Below are 26,301 nucleotides of genomic sequence, written 5' to 3' on the forward strand. Positions count from 1 at the left end.
ACTAAGAATTCAATCTATGAGCCTCTGGGGGCCATTCTTATTCAAACCACCACATTCCGCTCCTGGTCCCCATAAGCTTGTAGATATATCATAATGCAAAAACATATTTGGTCCAACTTCAAAAGTCCCAATAGTCTATCACAGTCTCAACATTGTTTAAAAGACTGTCTCTTCTGAGACTCAAGGCAATCTCTTCATCGTAATGCTGTATAAAATCAAAATCAAACAGCAGATTATATACTTCCAACATACAATGGCACAGAATATACATTATGGTTCCAATAGAGAGGAAAGGAAGCATAGTAAGGAAATGCTGGATCAGAGTAAAATTGAAAGCCATCTGGAGTTCTTCTGCTTCTTCCTTGTCACCACTGCTCTGCCGGCCACCGCCATGGACCAAGCTGACATTGCACTGATTGGACTGGCTATCATGGGCCAGAACTTAATTTTGAACATGAATGACTATGAATTTGTGGTCTGTGTTTTCAATAGGACCGTCTCCAAGGTTGATGACTTCTTGGCCAATGAGGCAAAGGGAACCAAAGTAGTTGGTTCCAGGTCCTTGCAGGAGATGGTCTCCAAGCTGAAGAAGCCTCGCCAGGTCATGCTTCTTGTGAAGGCTGGGCGAGCTGTTGATGATTTCATCGAGAAACTGGTACCATTGTTGGACACCGGTGATATCATCATTGATGGAGGAAATTCTGAATACCGGGATACAACAAGAAGATGCCAGAACCTCAAGGCCAAGGGGATCTTGTTTGTGGGGAGTGGAGTCAGTGGTGGTGAGGAAGGGGCTCGGTATGGGCCGTCACTCATGCCAGGAGGGAACAAAGAGGCATGGCCCCACATCAAGACGATCTTCCAAGCCATTGCTGCAAAAGTAGGAACTGGAGAACCCTGCTGTGACTGGGTGGGAGACGAGGGGGCCGGGCACTTTGTGAAGATGGTGCGCAATGGGATCGAGTATGATGACATGCAGCTCATCTGCTAGGCTTACCACCTGATGAAGGATGTTCTGGGCATGCGGCACGAGGAGATGGCCCAGGCATTTGAGGAGTGGAACAAGACAGAGCTGGACTCCTTCCTGATTGAAATCACCGCTAATATCCTCAAATTCCGGGACACTGATGGCCAAGAGCTGTTACCAAAGATTCTGGACAGCGCTGGGCAGAAGGGCACTGGGAAGTGGACTGCCGTCTCAGCACTGGAGTACGGCATGCCTGTCACCCTCACTGGAGAAGCCGTCTTCGCTCTGTGCTTGTCCTCTCTGATGGAGGAGCGAGTTCAAGCCAGCAAAACGCTGAAGGGCCCCCAGCAGGTCCAGCTGGAAGGCAGTAAGTAGTCATTCCTGGAGGACCTTCGAAAGGCCCTCTATGCTTCCAAGATCATCTCCTATGCTCAAGGCTTTATGCTGCTCAGACAAGCAGCCACTGAGTTTGGCTGGACCCTCAATTATGGAGCCATTGCCCTCATGTGGAGAGGGGGCTGCATCATCAGAAGTGTATTCCTTGGAAAAATTAAAGATGCATTTGAACAAAACCCAGAACTTCAGAATCTGCTGCTAGATGACTTCTTTAAGTCAGCAGTTGACAACTGCCAGGACTCCTGGCGAGGGTGGGTCAGCACTGGGGTACAAGCAGGCATTCCCATGCCCTGCTTCACTACTGCCCTCTCCTTCTATGATGGGTACAGACATGAGGTGCTGCCAGCCAACCTCATCCAGGCTCAGCGGGATACTTTGGGGCTCACACCTATGAACTCTTAGACAAACCAGGAGAATTTATCCATACCAACTGGACAGGCCACGGTGGCAGTGTGTCATCCTCTGCATACAACGCCTAGTGGGACCGTAGCTTCGCCCTCCCTCCCACCAACAGGACAGTCCCTGTGGCATGCAGCACTCCTCTTTGCCCTAGCTCCTGCTCAGATCTTTTAGTCAAGTGTTGGCTATGATTGCTGAAGAAGTCACCAAGGTCTGTTGTCTGGTAGTTCTGACACCATGCCCTCCACCTCGACCTTGTGTGCCACTGCGTGACCGCTCCCTGACTGAGCTGGGCCATGTGGGTCACAGGGGATGGATGTGTGGATTGCACAGCCTGGACTCTGGATCACATATGGGTTCTGCTGTCCTCCACTCAGTAAAAGCTATAGTTACACTTCTGCGCGGTTTCTGGGTGTGCCTGGACCTAACAGGTGCTGTTCTATTGGCAGAGGTCTGCACTGAGTTCACTGTATGGGAATTGATTGCTTTTCTGTTAGCCTTATTCATTTTTGACTCTGTTTTGTTTTGTTTTCTCTCTTTTTGAAAACTTCAAATAACACAGGACACATTAAGTTGAGGGTAACGATTGAGTCTGGAGGGAGGTGAGGAGGCACCGAGGAGTAGGGGACAGGGCTCTCGTGTTGTCTTACTGGGCACAGTAGGTGCCTGGATGTTCATGTAACATCTATCCCGTCACACACTGGTAATAAACTTTTTAGACTGGCTTGGTAAAAAAAAGAAAGCCATCTGGGCAAACTACAAACTCTGCATTTTCATGTCTGAGATCAAAATGCTCTTCAGATCTCCAACTTCTTTCAGTTTTGTTGACTGCAACACACTTATTTCTCTTGGGCTCATTGCACTACCTGTTAGCAACTCTCCTTGGCAGGTACCCCAAGACTCTAGCATCTCTAGCATCTTGGGGTCTCCAAGATAATCCAGGCTTAACCTTCACAACTTCATATAATTGCCTCTCTGGACCTCCATTCAGGTACATTCCTGCCACATGCTTGACCTTGGTGGCTTTCCTTAGTTGCAGAGAGAGATTCTACGGAATTCATCCTTGATTCTTAAGTAGAACTCATGTAGCCAACACTGCCGAGTTCTACTGCTTAGTGGTGCTACAACATGGCCAACTTATTTAATTACACCTTTACCAGCTTTCTGAGTTCTATTGTCTCCTTCACTTATAAGCTTGGATCTCCTAGAAATCACTGTGTAGGCCTGGCTGGCCTCAAAATCAGAGATCTGTTTTGACCACCACATGAGGACACCCAAAAGGTGATGATAATATTATTATAAACTAACCAGTCTTCACTGTCTCTCGGGTCTCTTTAAATATTTTCCAGCCTCTCATTCCCTAGGAAGTTCAGGGTTCTGTCTTGAGGTACCCAGTGTTTCCCAGTTCTCTGTTCTGCATCTTCAAGGATGCCTTTGCTCTCCTGCTGACTTCTCTTCTGCTTGCCTGCCTATACTTCTTGCCTGGCTACTGGCCAATCAGCATTTTATTTATCAACCAATCAGAGCAACACATATTTATAGCATACAGAACAATATCCCACAGCAGTGGCCATGATAGGTTCTCCTCTAGGGTCTGTGACCTCTTTAGACAAGTGTAGGTAATTAGGTTTGCATTATTGGGCCTAATATCATTCCTATTGATCAGGCCTTAAGTCCAATAAGACACTTACATTAGGTTTTACCTAGACAGAAGCACTACATTGCATCCTTGTGGATATCTTGCGATTGAGGTCATTGTTTTGGTTCATAACCTTTATATAGCTTGGTAGATTTATTTATAGCTTTTCTCTCTTGGAATCTTGCACATACTATGAGAACTCATTCTTTGGGAAGAGACTTCAGGTCATTTCTAGGTAAATTCTTCCAAGTCCTATGTCTGAAGTATGTGGTATTCTTAGCAAAAGGGTCTTACCTGAAAGTTTTATGAGGCAATAAAACCAATGGAAATAGCCCATTTCATTGGAGGAGACTCTTGAAGCCCCTGGCCAACAATTTGAAATGAGGTGTCTCATGCCTGGCACTGGGGTCTCTTTTTATTAGATTTAGCATTCATGCTAGGTTTGACAAGCACTCATCTCAGAGATCCTATTCTATGCTGTGCCATTTGAAGTAGATTTTTGGAGTTCAGAAATTCAAGTTAATACTCCATTTTGCTCCCTAACCAGTAAGATAGTGTGTACATTTATTAACAGGCCAGTTACTCTGATATAATCATTACATGTTCTATGCTTTTATTTTTTTATTCTTCTCTCATATATTACATTCCAATGGCAGTTTCCCCTCCCCCCCTCCTTCTCCCAGACTCTCTCGATCCACCTCCCATCTTCCCCAGATCCAAAATCCTTCTCTCCCCTCAAAAAAGAATAGGCCTCCTAGGGACATCAACCAAACACTGTTGTGGGATATTTGATCACAGTGTATGAAAATACGTTGTTTTACTTCATCTGCCTCATGTGCCTTCTGATAGGTTTAATAAAGACTTCAATAGCCAATAGGTAGGCATGAAAGGATAGACAGGAATTCCAGACAGTAAAGAATTCTGGGAAGAATCTGAGGCAGGGTATTCACGAGTGAGACAAGAAGGAAGTAGGATATATAGAATGGAGAAGAGGTATTGTACCACGTGGCAAAATGTAGAATAATATAAATGGGTTAAGTTATAAGAGCTAATTGGGAACAAACCTTAGCTAAGGCCAAGATTTCATACTTAATAAGAAATCTCCTTATCATTATTTGGGAGCTGACAGTCCAGAGAAAGACCTGCTATGAAATATGGCATAATAAACTACAATAAGACCAGGCACATACTATCACACATCAAGGCTGGACAAGGCAACCCAGTAAGAGTTAAAGGGTCTCACAAACAGGTAAAAGACACAGAGTCAACCTCCGCTCCCACTGTCAGGAATCCCACAAGAAGACCAAGGCACTCAGCCATAACATATGCAGAGGACCTAGGTCAGAACTCTACAGGATCCCTAATCTCAGGAAGCCAACATAAGTCCCAGTCAGTTGATTCTGTAGGCCATGTACTCCTAGTGTCCCTGAACACTCTGGTTCCTCCAATACTTCTTCTCCCTCTTCTGCAGGACTCCCTTATCTCTGCCCAATGTTGGCTGTGGAATTCTGCATCTGCTCCCATCAGCAGTCCCTCTGGTCTCTTTGATGATGATTCTGCTAGGCTCCATCCAGTACCAGATGTGTATCTTTTTTTTTTTTTTGGCTGTTCTTTGTCTACAAAAATATGAATCTTTCTTAACAGACTCTGTGGTCTTTGATTTCAGATCTTTCTTCCTTACAGAGAGATAAATATGAGTACTAAAGCATTTTATTTTAAATCAGTGCTTTGTTTCCAGAGCACTTTGTTTAAAGGTGGATTAAAACCTTGGCCACCTTTCCCACATTTCAGAAAAATTATCAGAGAACCTAATTCTAATTTCATGTGAGTGACTAGACTATGTCCTCAGGATTTAAGCAAAAAGGAATAACAGATAAGAGTGGACACAAAGTGGGAAGGATTTCTGCCTCTTACACAGTGTGTAGGAAAGAGAAGGAACTGCCTCTCAGAGCAGCAACAGCAGAGCTCCAACTGCTATATTTCCTGGGCAGCCTCATTAAATGAATGCTGTTGAAGAGTGTGGTGATTTGAATGAGAATGGACCCCATAGGCTCATATATGCTGAATGTTTATTTCCCAGTTGATAGACTGTTTAGAAAGGATAAGGAGGTGTGACCCGGTCAGATGAGGTGTGTCACTGGTGGTGGGCTTTGTAATCCTAAAGCCAAAGTCAGACCCAGTCTCTTCCTCTTCCTGAATTTTGCTTGTCATTAGATAAAAGCTCTCATCTACTGTTCCAGGGACATGCATGACTGCCTGCTACTATGCTCCCCACCATGATGGTCATGGACTCACTCTCTGAAACTGTAATCAAGCCCTCAATTAAATTCTTTCTTCTATAAATTGTCTTGGTCATGGTGTGTCTTCATAGCAATAAACAAGTAACTGAGAACAGAAGTTAGGTTAAACCTAGGTAACATGAACCAAGGAGAGAAAGTATCTAAATTACTTGTGGAGTGAGACTGAAGCAGTTTTTTTTATTTAATTTTTTTTTCATTTTACATACCATTCCCAGTTCCCCCTCCCTCCACTTCTCCCAGCCCCACACCTCCCACTCATCCAACTTCCATCCTCAGGGGGGATAAGGCCTTCCTTGGATAGTCAACAAAGTCTGGCATACTAAGTTGAGGCAGGGACTGGCCCCTCCACCCTGCATCAAGGCTGAGTAAGTTATCCCACCATAGGGAATGGGCTGCAAAAATCTAGTTCCCATGGTGAAATGCTTAGCACTCTGGACTTTGAAGCAGATTTTTAAAGACTAGAGTCTATGTTCCTTATTTGGGTCATCATAAATTTGTAGAATAATAACAAGATTGTTAGAGAATATAAATCACTAAATTTTCTAAGACAACTTGGTGAAGATAAATCCCATGTCAGGGATTTCCTTGAGATGTTTTCTGTGAGAGGTCCTCTACTTGGGGAGAAAACAGTAGTTCAGGGGATCAAAGCCCAGTTGTCTGTAGCAATGACTTCCATCCTATCCTGTCAGAATATCCACAGATTCCTAGGTTTCTAGGAATTTGACCTGAGATATGCTGCTGTGTTTCAGGAGGCTGGGTAAACCCCACTTAGAGAAGGCACACAGCCCTCCCTCACAGGCCGCTCCCCTCAGCCTCCTGCACCCTGGGTTTGTGTGCAGCTTCCCCTGCAGTCTCCCTCACTGTGTCACTCAGAGCACAGTAGTACAGGGCAGAGTCTGCCAGCTGCACTGAGGACTTCTGCAGGTGGAAGGAGCTGCTGCTCTTATGGAGAGTGGCCTGGAACCCTTGGTGCTCTATCTTCTTATTGTCTGTGGCGCTCTTCAGGAGTAGCTGAGGGGCTTTGTTGAGATATTGAACATACCACCAAAGGAAAACATTTGTGTAAGTAGCCTGATAGGTGCAGTTCATGATCACAGGCAACCCCTCTGTGACATTGACCAGGTCTTCTGTCTGGGTCACTGAGTCTCCATTGCTCCTTCCTGAAAAATCAATAAAGAAATAAATAGATAAACAATTAAGGAATCATTTTGCTATGTGAGAAAGAAGATAAAGACAAATGTAACTTACTGAGCATGAAGAGGAGCAGCAGAACTGAGCAGGTGTCAGGAAGCATGTTCATAGGAGAAAATGACACTTGGTTCTTGAGTGCATCAAACTCACAGGGCAAGTCTCCTGCAGGACCTTACTGAAAATCCTCACTCACAAACAAGGACCTCCTTCTGCACAGTGACAGTCTGTCATGTGAAGGCACCACCTGGATGCAGACATTAACCACTTGAAGAGGCAGCGCCCTCTGCTGATTTCCCTTCAAACTGCACCACAGATGTCTGCACAACACAACAAAGGATGCAGGTCTCAAGTTCACAGTGGGTGCCTGAAATCACCAGTGTTACTGAACTATGTGTATACATTTTTATTTAGTGTAATAGATGTCCATAAAATAAGACACACACACACACACACACACACACACACACACACACACACACACACACACACACCTCTGATAAAATTTATCTAATTTTTCTCATCTTATTATTTCTTAGGTAATGTTATGCAATTGATTTTGAATATGCTCACCTTCTGCCTTCAGTCCTGACAGATTCATCCACTCTTCCCTACAAACCCAGTTTTGTCCATCTCTTTTAAAAATAAAACACCTCAAAGTTTTTACTACACAATGTGCTGCACATATACACTTGGATGTGTGCCCTCCAGTAGAGGGTGGACTATGGACCAGGGGATTCATCTTTAAAGAAACCCAGCAGCCAATACCCCTTCATGATAAAGGTATTGGAGCGATCAGGAATACAGGGAACATACCTAAACATAATAAAGGCAATTTACAGCAAGCCAACAGCCAACATCAAATTAAATGGAGAGAAACTCAAAGCAATTCAACTAAAATCAGGAACGAGGCAAGGCTGTCCACTCTCCCCATACTTATTCAATATAGTACTTGAAGTTCTAGCCAGAGCAATAAGACAACATAAGGAGATTAAGGGGATACAAATTGGAAAGGAAGAAGTCAAGCTTTCCCTATTTGCAGATGACATGATAGTATACTTGAGCGACCCCAAAGATTCCACCAAGGAACTGATACAGCTTATAAACACCTTCAGCAACATAGCAGGATACAAGATCAACTCAAAAAAATCAGTAGCCCTCCTATATACAATGGACAAAGAAGCGGAGAAGGAAATCAGAGATACATCACCCTTTACTATAGCCACAAATGACATAAAATACCTTGGGGTAACACTAACCAAGCAAGTGAAGGACCTATATGACAAGAACTTTAAGTCCCTGAAAAAAGAAATTGAAGAAGATGTCAGAAAATGGAAAGATCTCCCATGCTCATGGATAGGCAGGACTAACATAGTAAAAATGGCAATCTTACCAAAAGCAATCTACAGATTCAATGCAATCCCCATCAAAATACCAACACAATTCTTCACAGACCTGGAAAAAATAATACTCAACTTCATATGGAAAAACAAAAAAACCAGGATAGCCAAAGGAATCCTGTACAATAACACAACTTCTGGAGGCATCACGATCCCTGACTTCAAGCTCTACTATAGAGCTACAGTAATAAAAACAGCTTGGTACTGGCATAAAAACCGACATGTGGACCAATGGAATCGAATTGAAGACCCTGACATTAATCCGCACACCTATGAACATATAATTTTTGACAAAAGTGCACAATGGAAAAAAGAAAGCATCTTCAACAAATGGTGCTGGCAAAACTGGATATCAACATGTAGAAGGCTGCAAATAGATCCATATCTATCACCGTGCACAAAACTTAAGTCCAAGTGGATCAAGGACCTCAACATAAATCCAGCTACTCTGAACCTGCTAGAAGAGAAAGTAGGAAGTAGTCTTGAACGCATTGGCATAGGAGACTACTTCCTAAATAGAACACCAGTAGCACAGACTCTGAGAGAAACAATCAATCAATGGGACCTCTTGAAACTGAGAAGCTTTTGTAGAGCAAAGGATACGGTCAACAAGGCAAAGCGACAGCCTACAGAATGGGAAAAGATCTTCACCAACCCCACATCTGACAGAGGACTGATATCCAGAATATATAAGGAATTCAAGAAATTAGACATCAAAATGCCCAACAGTCCAATTAAGAAATGGGCTATAGAACTAAACAGAGAATTCTCAACAGAGGAAACTCAAATGGCCGAAAGACATTTAAGGAACTGCTCAACATCCCCAATCATCAGGGAAATGCAAATCAAAACAACTCTGAGATACCACCTTACGCCTGTCAGAATGGCTAAGATCAAAAACACTGAAGACACCTTATGCTGGAGAGGATGTGGAGCTAGGGGAACTCTCCTCCACTGCTGGTGGGAATGCAAGCTTGTACAACCACTTTGGAAATCAATATGGCGCTTTCTTAGAAAATTGGGAATCAATCTCCCCCAAGATCCAGCTATACCACTCTTGGGCATATACCCAAGAAATGCTCAACCACACTTTAAGAGCACTTGTTCAGCTATGTTCATATCAGCATTGTTTGTAATAGCCAGAACATGGAAACAACCCAGATGCCCTTCAACTGAAGAATGGATAAACAAAATGTGGTACATATACACAATGGAATACTACTCAGCAGAGAAAAACAATGGCATCATGAGGTTTGCAGACAAATGGATGGATCTAGAAAAAATCATCCTGAGTGAGGTAACCCAGACTCAGAAAGACAAACATGGTATGTACTCACTCATAGCAGGATACTAGACATGAAACAAGGATGACTTGTCTGCTACTCACATCACCAGGGAGGCTACCTGGAAAACAGGACCCCAAGAAAGACACAGGGATCGCCCAATGACAGAGAAATGGAATGAGATCTACATGAACAGCCTGGACATGAGTGGGGGTAGTGAAGGGCGAGGGTCGAGGGAAAGAGAGCTTGAGGGAGCGGGAGATCCCAGCTGGATCAACAACAGAGAAGGAGAACAAGGAATAGGAGACCATGGCAAATGAAGACCACATGAGAATAGGAAGAAGCAAAGTGCTAGAGAGGCCCACAGAAATCCACAAAGATACCCACACAACAGACTGCTGGCAATGGTCGAGAGACAGCCCGAACTGACCTACTCTGGTGATGGGATGGCCAAACACCCTAATTGTTGTGCTAGAAACCTCATCCAACTACTGAGGGATCTGGATGCAGAGATCCATGACTAGGCCCCGGGTGGATCTCTGGGAGTCCAATTAGCGAGAATGAGGAGGGTTTATATGAGCGAGAATTGTTGAGACCAAGGTTGGATAAAGCACAGGGACAAATAGCCAAATGAATGGAAACACATGAACTATGAACCAATGGCTGAGGGGTCCCCACTGGATCAGGCCCTCTGAATGGGTGAGACAGTTGATTGGCTTGATCTGTTTGGGAGGCATCCAGGCAGTGGGACCAGATCTTGTGCTCATTGCATGAGTTGGCTGTTTGAAACCTGGGGCCTATGCAGGATTGTTTGGCTCGGCCTGGGAGGAGGGGACTGGACCTACCTGGACTGAGTCTACCAGGTTGATCTCAGTCCGCGGGGGAGGCTTTGCCCTGGAGGAGGTGGGAATGGGGGGGGGGGGTTGGGGAGAAGGTGAAGGGGACGGGAGGGGGGAGAACAAGGGAATCCGTGGCTGATATGTAGAACTGAATTGTATTGCAAAATAAATTAAAAAAAAAAAAAAAAAAAGAAACCCAGCAGCTTCGAAATGCCTATAGCTCCTTAGCTAAGGGTAGGAATGTGCACCTTCCCTCCTTGCTGAAATTGCATCTGGCCTGATCCTTTGCAAGTCTTATGTGTGCTGTCAACCTCTGTGAGTCCATGTGTGCAGCTGCCCTGCTGTGTCCAGAAAACACTGTCTCCTTGTAGTCATTCCCCACCTATGGCTTTACAGTCTTTTCACCTCCTCTTCCTCAGTGACCTCTGACACAGCTGACACACATGAGTTCCTATTGAGGAGCCATAAAGACTGTGGCTTAGGTTAATAATTAAGAAAAACAATTGAGTTCCAGTAGCCCAGATAGCTTAAACTCTGAATCTTAATGTTGGGAGATGTGTTCACAGGTTTTGGAGTGCACCATAACTGAAACAAAGCTTTGAAAATAACAAGTTCAGCCAGGCGGTGGTGGCGCACGCCTTTAATCCCAGCACTTGGGAGGCAGAGGCGGGTGGATCTCTGTAAGTTTGAGGCCAGTCTGGGCTACAGAGTCAGTTCCAGGAAAGGCACAAAGCTACACAGAGAAACCCTGTCTCGAAAAACCAAAAAAGGAAAAAAGAACGAAAAAGAAAATAACAAGTTTAGACTAAGATGTTTTTGTCAAATAGCTTTGAGGTGAAAAAACCAAGAAGACAATCAAAACTTTTAGAAAGGCACATAGTTGAGTGAGGAACTCATTAAGGTCAGTGAACTAGAACAAAGTGAAGCCACCCAATTGTTATTAACTGACATGCTTTTCTTGCTAGTATGAGTTGGTGACCAAAAGTGATGATTAATTCCTTGTGCCCATTTTTACCCTAAGCTCCCTAATATAAAAAAAAAAAAAACTGTTGATGAGGGAGTATGCACCTGAGGATTTAAAATAGAGCTGACAGTTCTTTTTCATATATAAAAGTTTAGATGTGTGATTCTTCTAAGACTATTTATGAGATTACATTTTGAGATAAATGATAAAATAGCTGTTCCTTTCTTTGTAACTGTAAAATGCAGCTTACCAGCAAAAGAACTGGCTGAGAAAAATACCTTGCTTATTCATACTGTTAGTCTATAACATATTGCTTGGACATGAGTATATGTGGGTTCTTGGGATGACTTGTTTTTCATTTATAATATGTAAAATGTTTAACCTTGTAAGGTTTATGGAAAATATACTGTCTTACTTGTGTTCATTGTAATCACTCACTTGAAAAATAAAATGTAACCACATTGTAATGTTTATATTGCCTGAAAAATTCTACTGGAGTATATAAGTTGTACAGGACAAAATGAAGTTAGTTAGAAGGAAAACATCAAGAAAGTTAGAAGGAAAACATCAAGAGTTTTAGAAGGGACATTTCTGGATCGATATAAGAAAAGAAATAAAGAACTGAAACAGAAGAAGAATAAAGAAAAAGTCAGAAGGAAATAATCAAGAGAGAATGTGTGTGTGTGTTTTCCTTTACCCACTCAGATAAAAACATCTTAGTATTCCCTTCATGGATCCCTTTCATGCTGTGCTGCTAGAGGCTGGTCCCTCAGGCAGAGGTAATTTCCCAGTGGAAAGGATATATAACATAATTCTAGGCAGAGGTCATATCAGTGTGGCTGGAGATAGGACCAAGTGTGGGTGACAACCATAGAAATGTACAATAGAGAAGGTGATGTGGCCCTGCTCTCAAAGTACAGCACGTATCTTCATAGTGTTCACTTGCAAATTCCTATTTGTCCACACTATGGGCCCAGGATAAGCAGGTATAATATAAACTGCTAGATAGATACATGTTTTCTTCTCTAGTTAAACTTAAGCACATAGGAGAAAATGGTTTAGTTATTTTTTCCCAAAAGCAAATGGAACTTGAGTTTATAAATTTATAATTTTCAAAGCCAATCGAAATGTATATAACTACTGAATTAAATTTATCATGCCCAATAGAATGAAAGATTAATTAACTGTTGTAGCTACTTTTGCTGCCAGGGTCTCCACTGTGCTAGCTGTAGTAAGCAATTATGAAATGATAATCCCAGAAACAGTAGCAGCGGTGGCCGTCACTGCTATAACAACAACAACGGCAGAAGCAATGTCAAATTCTCTTCTGGAGCAGGTGGACATCCACTGGCATGGATACAACTCCAGGAACACGAACCACCAAGGCCGATTTTTCTTGATCCCAGCACGACTTATGCTGGCAGCTCTTCTGGAGAATCCAAAAGCATGGCTACAGTTCCTAGGCTTACGTTAATGCTTGCCAAAGCTGGCCATATTGGGCTCTCAATCCCCATTGGCATCGGAAGTGGAGAGTTTTTCATTAAGGCCCAATAGGTCTCTGTCATGTTGGGTTTCAGCAGCATTCACAGGGTGCACACAGCACTCAGGATTTCAAAGAGTAACCTCATTGTCCTGAGGAAAGACATAAACTGAATCCCGGGCCTATACCAACATCAGATCGGGTCTCCTTCGAGTGCTAGTAGAAAGATCCTTCTATTGTTCCAGAAGGTGATTTGCAACAGGAGACCTCCAGTGCTTATCTGCAGTGGATACTCCAGCAGGAACCACTGATAAAAAATTTAAAATATATAAAACAAGGGAAAGAGTAGAATGTGGAGAGGAATGATGAGTCCCCAGTGCCCCTTTTCTTACTCCAGCAAAATATGTTTGTTTGGCTCCTTTTTAAACAGTTCAAATTTTTCTTTTTTTGTGTGTTTTTTTCATTTTTCACTTTTTCAGATTAATCAATTTATCTGCCTTTCTGTTATCAGCTTGATACAGTATGTATTCTCATCTTAATTGTGAAATGTTTCATTGAAGCTTGCTCAGTAATTGATTAAAACCAAAACATTATAAGTCACAGTCGTCCTAGGGTCCCCCATGATATATATATAGTCTCCATGGTTCTGTGGGTTGTAGTCTGATTGTTCTTTATTTTATATCTAGAATCCACTTATGAGTGCGTACATACCATGTTTGTCCTTCTGGGTTTGGGTTACCTCACTCCGGATGATTTTTTCTAGTTCCATCCATTTGCCTGCAAATTTCATGCTTTCATTGTTTTCTCTGCTGAGCAGTACTCCATTGCGTATATGTACCACATTTTCTTAATCCATTCTTCAGTTGACGGGCATCTAGGTTGATTCCAGGTTCTGGCTATTACAAATAGTGCTGCTATGAACATAGTTGAGCATGTATCTTTGTGGTATGAATCAGCGTTCTTTGGGTATATGCCCAAGAGTGGTATGGCTGGGTCTTGAGGTAGTTCGATTCCTAATTTTCTGAGAAACTGCCATACTGATTTCCACAGTGGTTGTACAAGCTTGCATTCCCACCAACAGTGGAGGAGTGTTCCCTTTGCTCCACATCCTCTCCAACATTGACTGTCATTAGTGTTTTTGATCATAGTCATTCTGACAGGTGTAAGGTGGTATCTCAGAGTCGTTTTGATTTGCGTTTCTCTGATAATTAAGGATGTTGAGCATTTCTTTAAATGTCTTTCAGCCATTTGTGATTCTTGTTTTGTGAATTCTGTTTAGCTCACACCTGATTTTTTACAAAGAAGCCAAAACTATACAATGGAAAAAAGAAAGTATCTTCAACAAATGGTGCTAGCATAACTGGATGTCAATATGTAAAAGATTACAAATAGATCCATATCTATCACCATGCACAAAACTCAAGTTCAAGTGGATAAAAGACCTCAACATAAATCCAGTTACACTAAACTTAATAGAAGAGAAAATAGGAAGTACTCTTGAACGCATTGGCACCAGAGACCATTTCCTAAATATAACACCAACAGCACAGACCCTGAGCACAACAATTAATAAATGGGACCTCTTGAAACTGAGAGGCTTTTGCAAGGCAAATGACACAGTCAATAAGACAAAAAGACAGCCTACAGAATGGGAAAAGATCTTCACCAACCCCACATCTGACAGAGGATTGATCTCCAAAGTATATAAAGAACTCAAGAAACTAGACATCAAAATACTGAACAATCCAATTGAAAAATGGTTTAGTTATTTTAAATAATAATCTGTAGCTTATTGAGGGATGTGTGGAAGAGCCACAGCTTCACCTGCTCTGAAGCAGCACTGCCCCTCTGTGAACAAATAGGAAGGTCTTCACTCAACAGTGTCTCGAGCCTAAAAGCAAGGCACCAAATCATTCTCTAGAGTCAATATTTTTTGAGATGGAAAGAGATTAGCATCATAATTACTTGTCTGTCTGTCATGCCTAACTACTTTATTCGGGAAAATTAGAGACGCCATTCATAAGACTTATGGAAATGGCAATGCTTGTTATTTACAATGAAGTTTTATAAAATAAGCAAATGGTTGTATTTGACATGAGACATATTTTATTGACCACTCCCCTATATAGACCACTTGTACACATGGTGATTATTAAGCGGTAAACACTCTTTTTTCACTAACTTTTTTTATTTATTCTTTGGTATTTTGAGATTATTATATAATAACATCAATTCCTAATTCCCTTTCTTCCTCCTAAAACATCCCATATATTCCTCTTTACTCTCTTTCAAATTTATGGCCTCTTCTTTTATTAATTGTTGTTACACACATATGTATGTACATATTTATGCACAAATACATAAATATAACCTACTCATTCTATATGATGTTATTTGTAAGTATGTTTTCGGAGCTGACCAATCAATATTGGATAATCAACTAGAGTGCTCTTCTTTGTGAAAAATTATTTCTCCCACTATCAGCATTCCCTAGGTACCAGTACTCCACTGTCTAAGACTGAGGCTTTGGGCATTTTCCCCATCCACTTTATCAGGTCAATAGTCCTAGTTAAGCTCATGTATAGACAGTGTCAGTGAGAGTTCTTGGGTGTGGATTCTGACATTCCTAGGAGTCACAATTTCACAGCAAACTCCCCGATCTTCTGGCTCTTATTTCCCCCTCCCCCCGTCTTCTTCAGTGTTTCCTGTACCTTAGGTGCAGGAGTTATATTGTAGACATATCCATAGGGACTAGGTTTCACAACTCTGCATCTTGATTGCTTGTGGTTTTCTGTGATGGCCTCCATCTGCTAGTAAAGTCATGGATCTTGGAGGAGAACCTACAACCAGAACTTTACTAAACCATCACAATCCCTAACTACACTCTAGTTATTTGTCCTTATCACACACACATTCCTTTGCACAGGGTCTGCTCATCTGGCTCATTTCAGAATGAGTCGTTGATTCTCTTTTTTTGAGTTGTAAGAGTTTTTACATCATCTCCTTAAAGTCAGTTGAACAAGACACATGTTTGAGCACTTTCTCATAACTGTTGTTCTCTTTACTTTCTTAAAGGTGTTCAGATCTCTGCCTGGAAAAGTTCAAAGCAAGATGAGTAAAGATAAATATATGAAGAGGTAACTCAGGATGATGAATTAGAAGATTCAATAGCTTCAACTTGCACTGAAGTCTTTTGTAAATTCAATAAAATAGTACTAAAACGCGAAGCACCATTTTTTTAAATTGATGAATTGAATGGACACCAGCCCACAGAAGGTGGCATCGTTCTGTGGGAAAGTGTCCTGGGTCACATAAGAAAGCTTCTTAAGTGTGAGTCTGTGAGTGACCTAGCTACAGAGTTCCTCCATGTTTTCTGTTGTAATCTCCTGTTTGAGTTCCTGCCTTGGTCACCACCAGTGATGGACTGTGATCTGGAAGTGAAAACTAAATAAATCCTTCCACTTTCTCAGTAGCTGATTCGCAGAGAGTTTCATCACAGCAACAGAAAGGAAACAGAGCATCCAGCTGTCTGCACATTCTGTATCTTCCATGACTTGATGTTCTTGGTGTTGCTACAGTTTGTTTTCTCCTTACTGACACTGACCCTGTCCACAGCAGGGTCACCTGGAAACTGGCCTTTGCCTTTCATTCCCTTTCTCCTTTTTTTGCGGTTCAGCACACTGGGGCTTAAATGATCACATTGTTTCTGTCTTCCCATCAGCTTCTCAGTGACTTTTGAGATGGACGTTTATGCTTTGTGAGATAATATATATTGAGGAATGAAGACATATGCCAAAGTCTTGAACCTACAAGGTAAAAACTTACCTGAGGTTGTAAATCTACCAATACAGGAAACAGCTATTAAACAAGGCATGCAATTCTGTAGTGGCTTCCTGATGTCTTGTGACTGGGAAAGGCCATGCCCACCCAGCTGAAGGTTTGTGTACTGACTGCAGGTGTGTGGGGAGCACTGTGGTTCCACAACACAGAAATAAGTGCCTGAGTCTGTGGTCTGGGAGGAGGAGATGTACAGAGAACTTCGATATTCTTTAGCTACTGTCGTGGATGTCAGTCTTCCAATCTGCTTTGTTCCAGAAGGATTGGAAAACAGGCTGACGAGGTGTCCCCCAGGACTTTGGTGAAACCACTGCACTTGGGTTGCTATGGTGGAAAAGTTGCACTGCAGCTCTGCACGCTCTCCCTCCTGCAGAACCAAGGACACAGGACTCTGCTTCACTTGTTGACCTTTCACCCCTGGTTAGAAACAGAGAAAGAGACAGAGATGGGGTCACTGAGCATCCACAGAACCCTGAACACACCCCATGTCCTCTGAGAAGGTGGGAGTTCTGCAGGACTCCTGAGCTGCTTCCCCACCCCTCCATGTGCTGACAGAATCCTCTCTGTCCCTGAATATGAACAGCCAGACTCACAGCAAACCTGGGTGCACAGCAGCCCCAGCAGAGAGCACAGCAGCCTCTTCATGGTGCTTGTGTGGCTGCTGGAGACAGAAGCAAGGAACCAAGCCCTGGGCTGTGGTGTCAGGATGGCTGTTGAATGTCCCTCCTCCTGCAACAACCAGTCAGCCCCACCCAGGAACCCTGCCAGGCCAGACACTGCAGAGTTCCCTCCCAGCCTTCTGAGCCTGAAGCTCCTCCCAAACCAGACCTGCCTGAGAGTCTAGGTGGAGTGCAGTGGGAGGCAGGGCATTTTGAGATGACCCTGGAGTTGAATGGAGTTAGGGATCCAGGAAGCAGGAGAGAACCAGCCCCTCCCAAGCAGAAAAAGCCTCAGCCACACACAGAGTCTGGCACACTGAGAGAAGCAACAGCTGAAGGTTTAACTCAGGAAACAGATGCATGTTCTGACTAAAGACCCATTACTGGGGCCTGAGAGATGGCTCAGCAGATAAGGGTCCTTGTCCTTCCAAGAGGCCTTAGTTCCCTCCCCAGCATCTACTTTAGGTGGCTCACAGCTGTCTGTAGCTCCAGCCCCTGGGACCTGACACTCTCTTCTGTCCTCCTGAGAACCTGTACACAGGTGCCATACACTTTACATAGACCCACTCTCATACACATTGAAAAATAACAATAATCATCACCCAATAAATAATTTAAGTAAAATCACTGCAGTAGCAAAACAAACAGCATCATAACAATAGAGTAAGTATAGATGTAATGGTTTAATAGTTTTAGAATCATTTTAAAAATTGGGATACTCCTGCACCAGTAAAGGTTTGTTCCAAATATTGTTTTAAATATTACTGTTGGGAATCTCTGCTCAGGCTCCGTTCCTCCAATTCCAGATCCTGCCCCTCAGAAAGCCCATCAAGGGTCGGCTCCTCCCCTAGAAATGCTCAAGACCACATCTACAGGGTACTTACGACATGGTCTCTAGACCTGCAATATGATTTCTCTCCTGCTTCCTTTCCAAGAGTCACCCAGGAGTTGCTTTGCTCACATTAAAACTGATCTTATTAATTTGGCCTGATATGATTTATTGCATCCCCTGGAGAAACCCACTATCAGGGTACAGAAAACATTCAATGGCAGCATAAGAAGGAAGTGCAATGGGAAAAACCAATATAGGAATCTTGTGTTCCAGAGCGACAGGGGTAGCAGTGCTGGTGTGCTATTGCACATGGTGACTACTTGGAACAATGCACTAGAGTTCATAACAGTAGAGGAATGCATTTCAAAGTTTTCACTACAAAGACAATTGCTTGAGAAATGAGACTGGAAATGAAACATGAACAGCATGAGGACTGGGAGAGGTAGGCAGAAGCTGCTCTGAGTTTAAGAAGGTTTAGATGCCTTTGTCATCGGGACAATGGAGAGACAATGGGGAAGAGACACTGTCTTTCCCTTGGCCTGTCTCTGGCATCTGCATAAAGTATGTTCTGTCAGAACACCTACCAGAGCAGTGGAAAAGATTTAAAAAAGTAACTATTCAGTAACTTCATCTGTGAACATAATGTATTCAGATCATACTCACCACTACCACCCTGCTCTCCCTACAACTCCTCCCAGAACCCACTAAATCCCTCTCCCCTGCATAAGCAAGGAAGCCAGAACAGGACCATGAGGGCCAGAAGAAAGAGCTTAGGAGAAAGCGGTATGGTAGTAGAACACAGGTAATGTAATGTCAAAGGGGGCAGGAAAGGCACTAAGGGGAGAGGGGTGTGACAGGGTAGGGGGAGAAGGAAGGTTTCTGTGTGTTTATTCTAACCTATGAAAACATCATTTACCTTTAAGAAAGGAGTGTCCTCTAGAGGCCCAATTGAGAAATAACAAGTTCACAAGGGCAGTAGACTTCCCCCTGTCTTTGCTGACTTCTGAATGTGAATTCTAAGGCTTTCTGATCACGCACAAAGGAAGCTTAATGCTCTCTAAGTAGAGACTTGTGAGTTTTTAGAAAAGAAAAATACAAAGTTATGAACTGAAATGAAAGAATATGATACTTTAGAGTGAGAAAATTGCAGCATTTTTACATATTTCAGAACAAGTACCAGGGACATAGAAATCAGAACACTGCATAGTTACCAGATTTCTACACAGCACCATCAAAATACCCAAGAAAAAGATGCGATTGATGTTGCTAGGAATATTGTAGATTTGTTATTACATGAAGAGTAAACTAAGAAGTACAAATTTGAATAGTTTATAAAAGTACAATAAAAAAAACCAAACCAGCAAGTCTGCTACAGACAGTCTTCACTTTGATGAACTGAAACTCAAATTCAACATGATGAGAGACTTAGTAACCTATGCAGTCCCTTGACTTTTCTTATAAAATACAACATAATTCAGAATTGTCACCTGGCACAGTCTACGCCTTTCCCACTGAGAAGACTATGCCATGCATGAACACTAGAGGGCAGGAGTTATGAGCATTGCATTCCAATTAGACTACCACAATTCTCCCTCTAGCAAGGTATTTTGAGTGTTAATTGTAGGAATGAGTCCCTGTCTCTCCTCCTCTCCCTTCCCCTCTCCCCCTCTCTCCTTCTGTCCCTCCCCCCACCCCTCTCTCTGTAGTCTCTGTGTGTGGTATCACTCAAAATGAAGTCATTGAGATCCTTAACAGGTAACGCTCAATGAGGTAATTTTGTGCCAAAGGAAGAACACAAAGGACAGAATCCTCTTTCGACAGATCAGTGTGCCCAGTGTGGCAGCAGCAAGCAGTGAGAACAGGAAAGAATATTGGAAGCTGTATTATATTCAACAATATAGGGAGGGGAGCTACAGATTCCAACACCAGAAACTGTCTGGTGATAAAGCAACATGACTTTGAGTTAAGGAACCAACAAGCAAATAGTCACAATGTAAAACGGCATTAGCTAAAGGCTGCGAAATCTTGATGGCAGCTCCTATGTGTACAATGAATGACAGTGGGTCACATGAATAAGTCCAACTAAGTCATTCATCCTAGCCAGATCAAAGACATATTTAGGGCCACTTTATCACCAACTGGCAGGTGAAAATTGTAATTGAGGGGTATTTGGTGATGAACAGTCTTCAAAATATTTTACTTTTGAACACCACTTAAAACTGAAGACAATTTAATCATCACTGGGCTCTCCTTAGACCTTGAGTCGGTTTGGGTAAGGGACTCTGGAGCATGTGCTTCATTATCCCCACATTAAATATTCTTCCAATCTGGATAATTTATCACGTATGTGTTCTACAAAGAAATCTTAATATAACAATTTATCACATTAGTATTCATATTATGGTCTTTTACATGCATAAATCTAGCTTTGGAAAAAATAGATGAATTTATTAAACAACAATCTCAGTATCAGGCATGGGAGTTATTGCCCAGGGAGGCCTCAGAAGTATACAAAACAGCACTGGATATTGTCATGGTTCTTGGTTGCCCACTATAACTAGATGGTGAAAGATTATGGCTAAAGCCACCACATTCTACAGTTGCATGACGTAGAGAAATCAACCTTGAACTGACTGAAGAAAGTCCTCCTTGCTGCTTAGCTTTCGTAGCTGGAAGGTCCTATGCAGGCTGCTGGGGAAGAAAGGTCCCAAGAGTATTAGCCAGAGCTGGACCCTGCATGCTGCAGTACTGAACTTCCAGGTCATACGTGCTCAGTAGTGTAATTGTGGCCTGACTGCTATGGAATAACAATGTTTTCTGATTGGATTTGAAGCCTCGTCAACAGGAGGGAATTCATGCCTAGTACAGTGCCATGGTCAAAAATCCCATGGTTCAGGAGGCCTTAGGTACTAGGAGGAAACTACTATTGTTATTTTGCTAAATGGTCATATCAAACTGCCTTCTAAGTGTGTGTTTATACTCGAGGATTATTGCTAGTCTCCGCTTTGGTTGGAATATGTGTTTCAGTGAGTTTCTATAAAAGGTTTTCCACACTGTTTTGTTCAAATGTCTGTAGTGTTAGTTATCACTATCCCATGTTCCTCCCTCTACCCTGCCTTCTCATTCTCATCTATTAATCCTGCTCGTTCCATTTCCCCTTTTATGGAAGTCATTTTCTGTTTCCCCCTCCTCTGAAGATCCCCTCCTCCCTCATGGCTTCGTATTGATATTTAACATCTATGGATATTTCAAATGAAACACACATATTAAAAACTAGCATCCACATACTTGAGAAAATACTCTGTTTTTCTCGGTCTGGGTTATCTTGCTCTGGATGACTGTTTGCAGTTCTACCATTTACCTGAAAATTTCATAATTTCATTTTTCTTATCAGCTGAATAAAACCCTACTGTGTAAATGTACCACATTTTCACAATTCACTCATCAGTTGATGGACATCTAGAGTGTTTCCAGTTCCTAGTGATTATGGATAGAGCAACAGTGAACATGGAGGAGCAAGCATCTCTGTGGAAATATGTAGAAACTTTTGGTTAATTCCCCAAGACTGGCATAGCTAAATCTTGTGGTAGATCTGTGGTCAGAATTTGGAGGAAACTCCACACTGATTTCCGTATTGTTTGTGCCCATTTGTATTCACATTGACAATAAGTTTTCTCTCTCATGTCATCCTCTCAGGGGGTGTCCCGGTCCTCTGGCTCTTCTGCTCCTTCTCTGTGGTGCTCCCTGAGCCTCATGTGTAGGGATTGCATTGTAGATGGATTAACTGGGACTAGAGAACTTACAATATTTATTCTCTGATTTTTGAGCAGTTGTCTATGACTATAGTAGCCCCTCTGTGCTTCAAAGTGAAGCTTCTTTCATGAGGGTTTAGAACTACACTTATCTGTGTGTATTAGTGGTGACATTTAGGAGGAGCTGCAGTCACCAATGAAGCTTATGGAGTAACACTCACCAGTGAGCACAGCTAGGATGAGTGTATTATGGAGAGGCAATGCCCCCATGGGGGTGTCTCCATAAAGCCCCTTACTTCTGCTAGTCCTTCTCCTGCTTGCTGCTATCTTGTACTTACTGCATTTGTCATGGTATAGTTTCATATTGGGAGAATCCCACTGTATTTATTGTAGTGAGATCATTTTATGGGAAAATCTCACTCCTCGCTGGACAATTTAGTTGCAGATCATAACAAAGATGGTTTTTATAGAGCAATGGAGCTTAGAGATGTGAGACCAGCTGATGAAAACAAGGAAGTTTCAGGCATTATAGACACATGAATTATGTCTGTGGAAAAACAGACTGACGATTAAAAAAGGCAATTATGTCCCTACCTCCAAGGTTAGGTCTGAGTTCCTTGGTCATGTACCTTACAGAATTAATCTCAGGTTTCAATGTGCACTTTGAGAAAACAAATTTGTAAATGGAAGTTAAATGACCTTACTGTGTGTAAAGAAAAATTGACGGTTAGCCAGACCACTCGATTAAGGCTCTGTTAAATAAAATCAGGATAAAAATCTGCTACACTATAACCACAAACTGCTGCCTGCCAGTACACAGGAACTGGCTGAAATATATTGGCTTGCTTAAAACTTAGTTAATCAATAATAAAAGAATCATTGCTTTAGGGTGAAGATGTTATGGTTGATAAATGAATACAAAGGATAATGTTTAATTACATGTGGGCTTCTAATAAAGCATGTGACTTGTGATCATAATGTGATTTCTTCCTGTGTAAGGATTTTAATTTGATTTTAGAAAATGTGTAACTTGCAGTTGTAAGATTTCCTTCTTGCATGAGATTTTTGTCTTAGGTTGTATAAAATGGTTAAAAGAAAAATGAAGACACAGATAAGTATTCTGTGTGTGTTTAGCCTCTGACTCCACATCTCCTCTCCAGTTTCCCTGACCTGCTGTATAATTATGAGTATTTAGAATATAGTTAGACGCTGTATTGGTTTAGGAAAATGGCTGTAGAAGGTTCTCCTCTAGGGTCTATGATCTCTCCAGCCACGGGTTGTTAGCTAGGTTTACAGTATTAGGTCTGAATTCATTGCTACTGAGCAATCTTGAATTCAATAAGGCATACGTTAGTTTCCCCAAAGAGAATAGTGCTACTATTGTTCCCTTGTGAACATCTTGCCATATGATTATTGTTTTGGTTCATAGTCTTTACACAGCTTGGTAGGATTATTTTTTGCTTTTCTCCCTTGGATTCTTACATGGCACCTTCATATACTATGAGAACTTGTCCTCAGGGAAGAGTCTTCAGGTCATTTCTAGCTAAGTTCCTCCAAGTCCTATGTCTAAACTATGGGATGTCATTAGAAATAGTGTCTTACCTTGAATTACTATGAGGCAATCAAAGGCAATGGCAATAGCCTGTTTCATTTGGGAGAGCCTCTGGAAGCCCCAACTTACAACTTGAAGAGAGGTTTCCCATGCCTGGCATTGTTATTTTTTTTTTTTATTAGAGTTGGCATTCATTCTATGTTTGACCAGCACTCTTCTGTGAGATTCTATCCTATGTTGTGCCTTCAAAGTAGTTTTTGAAGTTTAAAAATTGAGTTTGACATCTCATTTTGCTCCCTAAAGATAAGACAGCAAATACTACTTTGTTGTTCCTTTATAGGGAGATAGATATGAATACTAGAGCATTTTACTTTAAACCAGTATTTTGTTTCCAGAATTGAGATGGATCAAAACCTTGACTTCCCTTCTCACACTGAAAAATTATCTGAGAACCTAACTCTAACCCCAGGTGAGTGACTGCACCACACCCTCAGGATTTAAACAAAGTGTAATAGCTGACGCGTAAGCCTCGACCAGCAAGGAAGACGCGACGCCAGGCTCTTCTCCAAGCAGTTTATTCAGGAACCTTGAACAATCTTCTGACCCCAGGGAAAGCCATCTTCTTCTTCTTCTTCTTCTTCTTCTTCTTCTTCTTCTTCTTCTTCTTCTTCTTCTTCTTCTTCTTCTTCTTCTTCTTTTCTCTCTCTCTCCTCTCTCTCTCTCTCCTCTTTCTCTCTCTCTCTCTCTCTCTCTCTCTCTCTCTCTCTCTCTCTCTCTCTCTCTCTCTCTGATCTCCTTCCTCTCCTCCGATCTTCCTCCCGGGGAAAGCCAGCCCATGCCCTTTATAGCCACTGGGCAATCAACCCCGTAGTGCCACGTGGACAATGCCGATAGGGTCAGACATACGCAAGCAAGCCAGATTAGGTCTAGGTGTGCGGGAAGCAAGCCAGATCCTAGCCTTAACCGAAAAAGGAGCACCTGCCATCCGGAAGGCAGAAGCCAGACGCCACGCCATCTTTGAGGCACGGCCGTGCACGGCTCTCTACAAATAGCCTATGAGAGTGGATGTTAAAGGGGAAGAATTTTTCAAAAGAGTTCTTCGTGACCAGGTTGCCTCCTACATGGTGTGTAGGAAAGAGATGGAGCTGCGTCTCAGGCATCATCTTGAGAGTTCCAACAACTGTGTTTCCTGAGCAGCTTCACTAATTGAATGCTGTTGGGGAGTGTGAAGGTTTCAATGAGAATGGCCCCATAGGCTCAAAAATCTGAATGTTTGGTTCCAAGATGGTGGACTGTTTAGGAAGGAACAGGAAGTGTGGCCTTATCAGAGGAGGTGTGTCACTGGTGGTGGGCTTTGGGATCTTAAAGTCTAATCCAGATCCAGTCTCTCCCTCTCTCTGCCTATTGCTGTTGATCAGATAGAAGCTCTCAGCTACTACTCCAGGGACATGGCTGACTGCCTGCTACTATGTATGCCACCACAATCATCATGGCTCACCCTCTGAAACTGTAATCAAGCCCTCAGTTATATGATTTCTTCTATAAGTTGTCTTGGTCATGGTGTCTCATCACGGCAATAGAACAGTAGCTGAGACCAGAAGTCAGAGTGAACTCTCTCTCTTATGAACCAAGGACAGGAAGAATCTAAATTACTTGTGGAGTGAGACTGAAGCAGATTTTTAAGTACTGGAAATCTATGTTCTTCACTTGGTCATAAATTTGTGGGATAAGAACAGAAGATTCTGGAGAGTTTAAATCACTAAATTTTGTAAGACATCTCAGTAGAGATAAATTCCTTGTCCGGATTTTCCTGGAAGTGTTTTCTGTGAGAGGTCCTTCACATAAGGAAAGAACAGTATTTCTAGGGATCAAAGCCTGGTTGTCTCTAACAATGACTTCCATCTATCCTTTCAGAATATCTACAGATTCCTAGGTTTCTAGGAATTTGACCTGAGATGTGTTGCTGTGTTTCAGGAGGCTGGGTAAACCCCACTTTGAGAAGACACACAGCCCTCCCTCACAGGCCACTCCCCTCAGGCTCCTGCACCCTGGGTTTGTGTGCAGCTTCCCCTGCAGTCTCCCTCACTGTGTCCCTCAGAGCACAGTAGTACAGGGCAGAGTCTGCCAGCTGCACTGAGGACTTCTGCAGGTGGAAGGAGCTGCTGCTCTTATGGAGAGTGGCCTGGAACCCTTGGTGCTCTGTCTTCTTGTTGTCTGTGAAGCTCTTCAGGAGTAGCCGAGGGGCTTTGTTGAGATATTGCATGTACCAGAAAAGGAAAGTATCTGAGTAAGTGGTCTGATAAGTGCAGTTCATCATCACAGGCAATCCTCTGTGACAGTAACCAAGACTTCTGTCTGGGTCACTGAGTCTCCATTGCTCCTCCCTGAAAATAAATAAATAAATGAGTGAATGAATGAATAAATAAATAAATAAATAAAATATAAATAAATAAGGACAAATTATTTTGCTATGTGAGGAAGAAGGTAAAGACTTTAATAGGTGTAAGAAAATGACATCATCAACACTTAGGGTAAATGTAACTTACTGAGCATGAAGAGCAGCAGCAGAACTGAGCAGGTGTCAGGAAGCATGTTCATAGGAGAAAATGACACTTGGTTCTTGAGTGCACCAAACTCACAGGGCAAGTCTCCTGCAGGACCTTACTGAAACTGCTCACTCATAAACAAGGACCTCCTTCTGCACAGTGACAGTGTGTCATGTGAAGCCACCACCTGGATGCAGACGTTAACACAACTGAAGAGGCAGCGCCCTCTGCTGATTTCCCTTCAAACTGCACCACATGTGTCTGCACA

General features: G+C 42.5%; 1 pseudogene and 3 gene segments (V, D, J or C); 1 reads left to right on the forward strand and 3 right to left on the reverse strand.

The window, feature by feature from the left end:
* The first annotated feature begins 350 nt into the window (after positions 1-350).
* Positions 351-1,895, forward strand: LOC128107966 (6-phosphogluconate dehydrogenase, decarboxylating-like; annotated as a pseudogene).
* Positions 1,896-6,493: 4,598 nt separating this feature from the next.
* LOC128106921 (T-cell receptor alpha chain V region CTL-F3-like) lies at positions 6,494-7,001 on the reverse strand. The segment is given in 2 exon segments: positions 6,494-6,861; positions 6,950-7,001. Coding segments are annotated over 2 exon segments (420 nt in total).
* Positions 7,002-7,149: 148 nt separating this feature from the next.
* Positions 7,150-17,337, reverse strand: LOC128106922 (T cell receptor alpha variable 22-like). The segment is given in 4 exon segments: positions 7,150-7,209; positions 16,681-16,694; positions 16,783-17,109; positions 17,286-17,337. Coding segments are annotated over 4 exon segments (453 nt in total).
* An 8,167-nt stretch (positions 17,338-25,504) lies between these two features.
* Positions 25,505-26,085, reverse strand: LOC128106923 (T-cell receptor alpha chain V region CTL-F3-like). The segment is given in 2 exon segments: positions 25,505-25,871; positions 26,034-26,085. Coding segments are annotated over 2 exon segments (419 nt in total).
* Between the last annotated feature and the right edge of the window lie 216 nt (positions 26,086-26,301).

Source organism: Peromyscus californicus, unplaced genomic scaffold (assembly GCF_007827085.1).
Source record: "Peromyscus californicus insignis strain IS unplaced genomic scaffold, ASM782708v3 Scaffold_12__1_contigs__length_115047231, whole genome shotgun sequence".
NCBI classification, from domain to species: Eukaryota; Metazoa; Chordata; class Mammalia; order Rodentia; family Cricetidae; genus Peromyscus; species Peromyscus californicus.